Below are 9,403 nucleotides of genomic sequence, written 5' to 3'. Positions count from 1 at the left end.
GGGATGACACGTCGCTCGTTTCCTTCCTGGCACGCTTTTGTCTTTTTTTCTCCCGTTTCAACCAACGCTGTTCTGAACCCATGTGGTGGGGACACCTTCCACACCGTGGCATGCGTCACGGTGACCACCACCGTCACATCTTCACATCTCTGCTGTTGAAATGCTGAACAGCTCTCCCTTTCTCCTTGTCAGTGGACAGCCCCCGTCACCTAATGGCGAGCGGGCACAGCACCTCCGACACTAGCGCAGGAAATTGTCCATGTATCGCTTCTGATGCCGGCCGCCAAGTCCTGGCTGGAGCTGCGTAGGACTCACCTGCGGCACTGAACCCGTCTGTGCGTCCAACATGATGGGCGGAGTGCCAGCCTGACTCCAACGTATTCCTCACTTGGCCGTCGCTGCCCACCGGTGTGGGGAGCCTGAACGGCACACCACGGGATGTGCCATGTGGCCTGCCCGCACAATGGGAGCCGCTGTCACACAACCTCCCAGGGTGTTCGGCCGGGAGAGGGCGTCGCGCGGACTGTGCGTTGCCCAAGCGCCGCGAGCAGTCTAGGCACCGTGCGGCCGCCGTACTGCTCGGCGCTCACCCATAGGCCTGCGCGGTGGTGACCAGGGAACGCAAGCACAAGGTTCCGCACAAGCTGACACACGCTCTCCTCATACGACAACACACTCATCAACGGCATCTCTTTTAGGTCATTGAACAGAACTCTACAGCGCTCCCTCCTCCGCGCCGTACGCGACGTCCTCGCCCGCGGTCGGGGCTCCACCCATCTCCAGGTAGACAGGGGTCGGAAACTTGCCGTGCAGGAAGCTGCGCAGCTGGGCCGCGGCCTCCGCCGTGCTGAACCCGGCGTTGATGTTGAAGTACAGCGGGTTAGTCTGCTTCACCTCGTCGATTCTCTGCTTGTTTGCTGCAATGTCGTTTGTCGCTCGCATGTACATCACTTCAGCCGCTGGATTGCGGTACAGCGCGGCTGGCGCACAACCATCCTCGTTGTCAAGGAAGATCGAAACGTTCGGCGCGTACTTGACGAGGTGCTTAGAAAACTCCTCCACGAGCGCATCAATGAAAGGAACCATCTCTTTCGGCGGGGTATGCGCCAGCGCCGCTGTTGTGGCAGCTGCGGCAGCCTCCATCGCGTCCTTCAGATGCACTAAGTAAGGGATAAACTTTGCAGAGGCTTCCCATGGCCTCGCCATGATGAAGGCGTTGTAGAGGAATGGTACGAAGAGGTCCCTGGCACGGCGATCGCGATGGTGCAACTGGATAGCAGCGAACTCGTCACGGAACCGCACAGACCAGTGCCGAAACATGTTCGTGCAGTACACAAACGGCGCGTGGGTGGCGTAGTAGTGCCTCTGCGCGGCCGTGTGGCGTCCTTCCGGCAGCGACGTGGTAGAGCTGACATTTGACAAGGCTGCCTCCCAGTAAGAAGACGTGTTCGCGGCTTTGAACAGCTCAGAGAAAGCGAGCATGTAGCGAGCCTCTTGCTCGAGTTCCGCACAAGTGGCGACGCCGCCATCCTCTAAACTCGAGCTGCGACATCGTGCTCGCGCCACTAACTCCCTTACCTTCGGCTCCAGGGAGGCAAACAGCTCATGGCTGGCCAACTGCTTCTCCTCCGCGTACGACTTGAGCAACCTTCGCCACCTGTCCAGAAGGGGCTGTGGAAGGTAGTCCTCATGCAGATGCTCAAGGTGGTAGACGTTGAAGAGCTCCGTGTTCGCCACCCCCTCCGCCCACGACACACCCTCATCCCCTCTCCAGCCCTCCGCCACACGTCCCTCTTCCGTCCGCACGATCGTGCCGCCGTACTCGTTGAAGAGGTCCGTGATCGCGACGTCGCGGTTCACAAAGTAGTCGTCGTTCATGTACACGTGCACGGCCGTCATGTTGCGCACGCGCCACAGGTGCTGCTCGATCACGTGCGAGTCCACCGTCAGCCGCATCCCGTACGGCATCACAGCGTCCTGGTGCACCGTCGTCACGCGCAGGTGCGTCCCGCTCGACCGCAGCGCCTGCACGCGCGCGTCGCCGCACAGCCCGGCAAGGAAGTTCTTCGCGCCGTCCACCCACGTCGGGTGGTGCCCGGGCGACACCACCACCACGCGGCCGCGGTGCCACCGCACGTGCTGCTCCAGGCTGCGCAGGCTGTGCCGCAGCTCGTCCGTCTCGCGATCACGTTCGTCGACTTGTAGCCTGCTTGTGGAATTGCCAAAGAGCTGCAGAAGCTCGCCGTTGCGCCTGCCAAGAAGCGACTGAAAGGCGGTGCACCGGGAAGCCAGCTGGAACAGCAGTGATGTCAAATTACTCGATCCGTCTTCGGTGATGGAAGGCGCAGTATAGCCGCTCAGGAAGTACTGCTTCTCTAGAGCCAGGATCTGCGGCCCGCACTTGACGCGGAGTCGCTTACGATAAAAGTGATTCGACTCCGTACCGTTCACGAAGCTGTACACGATGTCCAGCGCATCGTAGCGTTCGTAAAGCTCCGCCGGGGTGAAGGTGCGCCACATTGTGCGCAGGTGCGGCAGCGGTGCGGTACCGGGCTGCCGCACCAGTGAATGGCCATCCACAACTGCATATACAGCTCGCACTGCTGAGTCGCCAGTGTCGCCCGTCAAGCGAAACGCGTTCGGATCCGTTTCGCCCATGACAACGAACGCCGCATTCGTCTTCAGCCTGTGCGGTGTCTTGCGGAGATGCTCCTCAATTTGACGTGCGTGCAGCTCGCGCTCTCTCTGCTGGTCCGCTTTGCTCATGTCCCGGAAAGCAAAGCTACGCACCGCAAAGTCGACGGTCGCGGAGGTGCCGCTGCTCCAGCGGTTCCACAGCGGAAACGACGCGCTGAAGAAGACTGTGGACATGACGCTGGTCATCTCCACTACTTCCATGAGAAAGAACACGCCAAACCCCACGAGGAACATGAAAGAGAGAAAGATGGCGCAGCCACCGCCAGCTCTCTCGGAGCCGCACGCCGCTCCAACCCGCCTACCCATCCGCATCACGTTGCGCGTGTACAGTGAAGCGAACGCCCTGCATCGCGACCGCCTCGCCTCTTTTGTAGGAGAGGACATATAATGCCTAGAGAGAGCGGAAGGGAAAGAGGGTAGCGCCCCCCTTAGACACTGCCCTACAGGAGGTGGCGGGGTGAGGGAGGGTGTAAAGCTGAGCAAAGGGCCTGGGATGTTCGTGGGGTGTGTGTCAGCGGCCCCTCAGGGAAAGAGGGAGGGAGGCGAGAAAGCGCGATAGAAGGGCCGCGAAGACCGCACTGACGACGAGCTAGAGAGCGCGAGCGAGCAATAACGCAGACAATCAGGCGCTACAGCGAAGCAGAACAAAATAAAGTAAGGTAAAGCCTAAAGATAGAAGTAAAGAGTGAGTGAATGAGTGAGCGAGTGGAGTGAGTGGGTGGCATCCCAGCAGTGTGGTGAGAGGAGGACGAAGAGGAGAGAAAAAAAAAGGGGGCAACGTGGCGTGAGTTGTGCGTTTGTGAGCTGACGTAACGCGGTAGCTCGGATGCGATGCAGATTTGGAGCAGCTCCATGTAGGAGCTCCGCGCAGGACTCTGGAGAACCAACTCCACCTCACCTACAAGGAGGGGGCTGCTCAGCACTCTCTCAGGGAGGTACTGAACGGCTACTGAAATATATGCAAAGAGGAGGAGGAGAAGTCTTTGCCGCTCCCGCGCTTGCGTGTTTGCGCGGCCATCCGCTTACTACTCTCAAATCAGCAAGCTAAAGAAGGCGAAGAGGACGAGGACACGCCCATCCAGTGCCAGTCGACCCGAGACACACACAAGTTCGACTCGTGTGAGTGGTTGGACGAGCAAAGAAAAGGGAAGCGAAAGAAGCCGCGAGAATGAAGTGGCCGAAAGGCTATGCGGAGGGTAGATGGCGCTTGATCTGTTGGCGATGGTAACGGAAGAACCAGCCGATAGCGACGAAGAGGAGTAGGAGAGAGTAAGGAGAGGGGAGCTTGATACCACTGTGCATTGTCTTCCAATAAAGTGGCCACATACATGTAAGATCTCGCGCTCCGTTCGACGGGCCACTACCACGCACCGCTTCCAAACCAATCCGTTCTTCACTATCCTAGCTCGCTAAGCACCCTTGGGCTTTACAGGGACAGAGGAATACGCTCTCCTGTCAGTCTGCTGAGATAGCGACAACAGCCAAGGAGAAGAAAAGTAAAAAGAAAAAAAAAGTGTAAGACAAATCAGAAACCAAAACAGAGGAGAGAGCGATGATGAAAACACCCGCATATCACTGACAACGAAGCCCGTAAAGAATATACCGTAGAGCGAAAGAGGGAGTCAGAGGACTCTGCATGCGTGCGTGGTGGTGAAAAGGCGGGGGGGTGGGGGGGGGGGGGGTGAACTAGGCGAGCGCGAAAAATAGAAGGCGCACAAACGTGAGACGACCTCGCCGGGACTGCACTCACGCACGAAATGCTCGACGACACAGACCCACACACTCACCCACAGAGAGGGAGAGAGAAAAGAGCAGCAATGCCGTTGCGCAAGCCATGAGAGAAAGAGGGAGCGGGGGGAGGAGAGGAGAAGCGAAAAGAGAGAACTCAATTTGGGGGCACACAACGCGCTCAAAAAGGGAGGAGAGCCGACAAAGAACGAAAAGAAGGCGGGGCGTCGCACCCCACACACCTTTCATGTCATCAGACCCGCAAGCTCAAAACTCCTCTTCCTCCGCACTTGCTGCTATAGTCGCGACCGTCTGGCGTACTGCGCGTACGTCGACAGAAAAAAATGCCTGTAGAAAAACCTGCGCACACCGATGACGTGAAAGAGAAAGGAAAAGGCCAAAGACGTGCACCTCGTCGGTGCAACGCGAGAAACCGACACAACGCTTCCGTAGAAAGGAAAACGAGGCCCACACGCGAGACAGCGAATGGGGGCGGCATGTTAGAAGAGTGGCAAAGAGTATAAGCCCCTACAGCACCGCACACAGCGACATAGGTAGAACACGCACACGCACACACACACACACACAAGATGACTCCGCGGCCACAATCAAAGCAAGGCCATCCCCGGCCGCCACACCCTCAGGGCATCAAAGGCGGCACTTCAATAGAAAAACGGCAAGCGGCCACATCGATAGCCCCTCCTCTCCCCCTCCTGACTAGCCAAACATGCCGTGCTCTCCGCTTCTTCCCTCGATGGGTCCCAACTCCGAGCGGAGCTGAATCCTCCTAAGCGATCCGCACTCTAAAACGAGAGCCGTCGCTATGCATTATTCTCACGAGAGAAAAGGAAATGATTCATAATCGGCCGCACGCTGCCCAATCCACCCAACACACAAATACTCCACTTCTCCACATAATAAAAACACCACCGTCGCCTTGCCACTGACCTCCTCCACTCACCCCTATGACTCATCCACACCAACGTCCCAGCCAAAGACCTCGAACTCATTCTCGACTACAACATCGAGCACCGCACCTCCGCGCCCATGTCCTCGTACGCCTCCACAGGTAGCGGGTACGTCACGAGCAGGTCACTCTCAGACGCGCCGTTCACCCAGTGCACCGCCTTCGCGTCCGCGTCCTCGCGCGACACCACAAGCACCACGTCGCGCTCCGACGGCCCAACAGCAACGGCGCGGAAGTCCTCCAGCGACAGCGTCTGCGCAGGCGCCGCGAGCGCATCGCGCAGCGCAGCAGCGCTCCGCACAGGCACCCCACGCGTCCGCGCGTCCACCACGAACCCGCGCACACGCAGCCCAGCGCCGCCGCCGCCGCACGTCGCCGGCAGCTCCACGCCACCAGCGCCGACCTCGTCAGCACCATCCAGCACGCGTCGCGCAAGGGCCGCCAGAGACTCACCTCTTCGCGACTGCCACGTCGTCCATCCCTCCTCACACCTGCCCTCCCCTCCTCGCCTCTTTTGTCTGTCACACATCACCTCGGTATGCGATGCACGAGAAAGTGGGGTCACGCAGTTCACTCCCCCCAACCCTGCGCTGCCAGTAGCCAGAATAGGCAAGGTCGCTTTTTTCAAAGTGCCCTCAGTGAAAATTCTAAAGCACGAGTGAAAAGGCGAGAGCCGATGAATCAGACGTCAGTGCGGAGAGAAACTGCGCCGTCCACATGCTTGGGGGGGGCGCCCATTGTATCTATCAGCATTCCATAATGGGTATTCACGTGGGTCACGTAGGAGATACCTTACACGTTTAGGGTAACTAACAAGAAAATACGTGCCTTTTCTTCCCTTCCTGAGGAGGTAACCTCACGAAGTGCTGAGTTAGAGAGGCCTCGCCTCCAACGCGAGGCCGGTGGGGTGGAAGAAGCTGGGACAACCACACGGGAGAAAACAGCGATGGAAAACAGAGCGAGTGGTGCAGCCTTGAGGAAAGAGAGACGACACTATAACCGTAGAGCAGAGCAGCTGTCTTCACTGCATTTCATTCACCTGCAAGGTGGTGTTTCATTTCTTGTTTCCCATCCACCCCACCCGACAGTCGTCATGACTTCCAGAAAATTCACCGCTCAGGTTAGCAGAAAGCAGCAGCAGCAGCAGTGCAGGCCGGAAGGGAGTTGGGCATAGAGTTGCGGAGAGAGTCGACAACCCTGACTGCAAGCTTCGCACCCTCCCCCTCGCCAGCTTCTCTGCTACAAGTATGTGCAACAGCGTTCTCATCCAGGCACGATGCATCGCTGTTTGAAAAAAAAGGGGGGTCGTCACAATGCATCAGCGCCACCCGCACCCCCCTCTCCTCGACCCTCGCAAGTACATACACCGCAAACCTTCCCATGTTTACTTCCATACTCCTGTCATTGGCGCTCTCTATCACGATGGTCCTGGTTACTGCCTCAGCTGCCGCCGTCCCGCCTCGGCCATGAGCGCCTTCAGGAATGCATCCTCTTTTGCCTTCCGGTAGAAGCGATCGCTGGGCGCCTTCCACTTGTCTTCCCAATCACTACGGCCTTTAACATACTTGACCCTCAGAACTAGCAGCAGTAAGCATAATACCGCTGCCAGCGCGATGCAGCAGGTCGTCAAATTCCTCGGGCGGGTCACCCACCTCAGAAAAATATGGATGCGCATGTGACAAGAGTCCCAGCCTCGTTGAAAGTAAAAAAACCCTTCAAGGCAAGCGCTCCAGCAGCGCAATTGTTTCTCGGGCAGTACCACGTCTTCTCAGCAGCGCTGCATCTCTTTCAGCGACGCACCGTCCGTAGGACCGCCTCGCACAGGTAACGCTGACGGAGAGCACAGTCAGCGCAGGCTTCTCCTCTGGTTAGATAATGCTGTTTCCTTGATAAACCTGATTCAAAAACTGCAAGTAACTCCTAAGCACAAATCGTGTGTGTGTGTGTGTGTGTGTGTGCACAAGAACAATTCAGAAAGCCCCACCCCCACTCACGTTGCAGCCTCTTGCATCAACCTCGGAAGCAGAAAAATAGAGCGGCACCACGACAGTGACCAGGCCGTAAAACAACAGAGCGAATTATGGGTGAAAGAAGAGACACCACAATGGACGAGTGCGTGCGCAGCGGCAGAAATGCAAAGAGAGCCGCCTTACAGTGAATACGCATAAGAGACAGAGCCGCACCGTTGTGACATTCAACAGAGGATTGAACGTGGCAGCTGGCAACACCAGAAAAGAAAGAGCAAAAGCGATACAAAGCGGGACACCGGAGTAACATGTCGCCCAGACACACGAGTGAAGATGCCTCAGCAAAGAGCATCGCAAAGTGCTTCAATCATCACAACCTCGAGCAGCTCCTCCCAACATACCATCGGCAACGGACACCTCGAATGCTATTTCTTATCACAATGAGTACGATCCTCTTTTCCTAAACACTCACAACAACAGAACCACACCCACACACGGCTGCGCCTGAAGTATTACATAAAAGACACAACTCCCCTACAGTGCACTGCGTTGATGGCCTCACGCACGGAGAGCGTCGAAAGAGAAGCGGGTGGCGGTGGCGGCGCGCAGATAAAGAGTGGTGGAGCGACGTACTACAACACTGCGCCGCCATCTTGCCTTTCCCCTCCCCTCCTTCCGTCACCGCCCTCCTCCCCGTGCTTCGCTTACCAGCAACAATACGTCGGAGACACCTACGGGGCTGACCACCGCACCTCCGCGCCCATGTCCTCGTACGCCTCCACAGGTAGCGGGTACGTCACGAGCAGGTCACTCTCAGACGCGCCGTTCACCCAGTGCACCGCCTTCGCGTCCGCGTCCTCGCGCGACACCACAAGCACCACGTCGCGCTCCGACGGCCCAACAGCAACGGCGCGGAAGTCCTCCAGCGACAGCGTCTGCGCAGGCGCCGCGAGCGCATCGCGCAGCGCAGCAGCGCTCCGCACAGGCACCCCACGCGTCCGCGCGTCCACCACGAACCCGCGCACACGCAGCCCAGCGCCGCCGCCGCCGCACGTCGCCGGCAGCTCCACGCCGCCGCCCATCGCGTCCAGGGCACGCCGCGCAATGTCCGATATGTCCTCACCACCCGTCGCGAGCCCCACGCGCACACGCTCGCCGTACGTGCACGCAGGCGCGGGCATCGCGCTCACCACGCCGTGCCCAAGCGCCGCACGCGTCTCACGCAGCGTCGCGCCGCCGTGCTGCTCCACGCTCACCCGCACGCCGCCGCGGTGGTGCCCCGCGAACGCAAGCGCAAGGCTCCGCACAAGCGGGCACACGCCCTCCTCGTACGACACCACACACACCACCGGCAGCGCCATCAGGTCACCAAACAGCCTCGACAGCGCTCCCTCCTCCGCGCCGTACGCGACGTCCTCGCCCGCGGTCGGGGCTCCACCCATCTCCAGGTAGACAGGGGTCGGAAACTTGCCGTGCAGGAAGCTGCGCAGCTGGGCCGCGGCCTCCGCCGTGCTGAACCCGGCGTTGATGTTGAAGTACAGCGGGTTAGTCTGCCGCACGCGCTCCATCACCGCTTCGTTTTCCTCTAGGTTGTTCCCGAACTTGCCAAACATGCACTCGGAGGCCACAGAGCCACCGCGCAGCGATGCCGGGCCGCAGCCGTCGAAGTTGTCCAGCACGATCTGCGTCGGCGGCATCGCGTCCGTGCGCGCCTCCCGTCGGCTCCGGTGCAGCTCCAGCAGGTACGGCAGGAACCTCGGCGACGCCTGCCATGGCCGCGCCATGATGAAGGCGTTGTACAGAAATGGGACAAACAAGTCGCGAGCCTTGCGACTGCGGTGGCGAAGCGCGGTCGCGGCAAACTCGCGCTCGTAGCGGGTCTCGAAGAAGCGAAACATGTTTGTGCAGTAAACGAACGGCGCGTGGGTGGCGTAGCGGCGCAGCCGGCGTGGTAAGAGGGGCGTCACGGGAAGCGGATCCGGTTCGTATTGGTGCGCCACATCGACCGCCTCGTCAAGAGGCGCAGCGGTGCAGTACGTTTTTT

General features: G+C 59.2%; 3 protein-coding genes across 3 annotated transcripts; all 3 read right to left on the bottom strand.

The window, feature by feature from the left end:
- Positions 1-714: 714 nt before the first annotated feature.
- On the bottom strand, positions 715-3,081 carry LBRM_16_1070 (conserved hypothetical protein; the record flags this gene model as incomplete). The annotated part of the gene is made up of 1 exon (XM_001563659.1): positions 715-3,081. The coding sequence occupies one exon, from the start codon at positions 3,079-3,081 to the stop codon at positions 715-717; it is 2,367 nt and encodes a 788-aa protein (XP_001563709.1).
- A 2,360-nt stretch (positions 3,082-5,441) lies between these two features.
- On the bottom strand, positions 5,442-5,921 carry LBRM_16_1060 (conserved hypothetical protein; the record flags this gene model as incomplete). Its single annotated transcript, XM_001563658.1, has 1 exon — positions 5,442-5,921. One exon carries the CDS (start codon positions 5,919-5,921, stop codon positions 5,442-5,444), a length of 480 nt encoding a protein of 159 aa, XP_001563708.1.
- Positions 5,922-8,090: 2,169 nt separating this feature from the next.
- LBRM_16_1050 (conserved hypothetical protein) lies at positions 8,091-9,257 on the bottom strand (the record flags this gene model as incomplete). The annotated part of the gene is made up of 1 exon (XM_001563657.1): positions 8,091-9,257. One exon carries the CDS (start codon positions 9,255-9,257, stop codon positions 8,091-8,093), a length of 1,167 nt encoding a protein of 388 aa, XP_001563707.1.
- Positions 9,258-9,403: the final 146 nt, after the last annotated feature.

Source organism: Leishmania braziliensis, chromosome 16 (assembly GCF_000002845.2).
Source record: "Leishmania braziliensis MHOM/BR/75/M2904 complete genome, chromosome 16".
NCBI classification, from domain to species: domain Eukaryota; phylum Euglenozoa; class Kinetoplastea; order Trypanosomatida; family Trypanosomatidae; genus Leishmania; species Leishmania braziliensis.
Note: the sequence above shows the minus strand (reverse complement) of the source record. Positions and strands in the feature narration are given on the sequence as shown.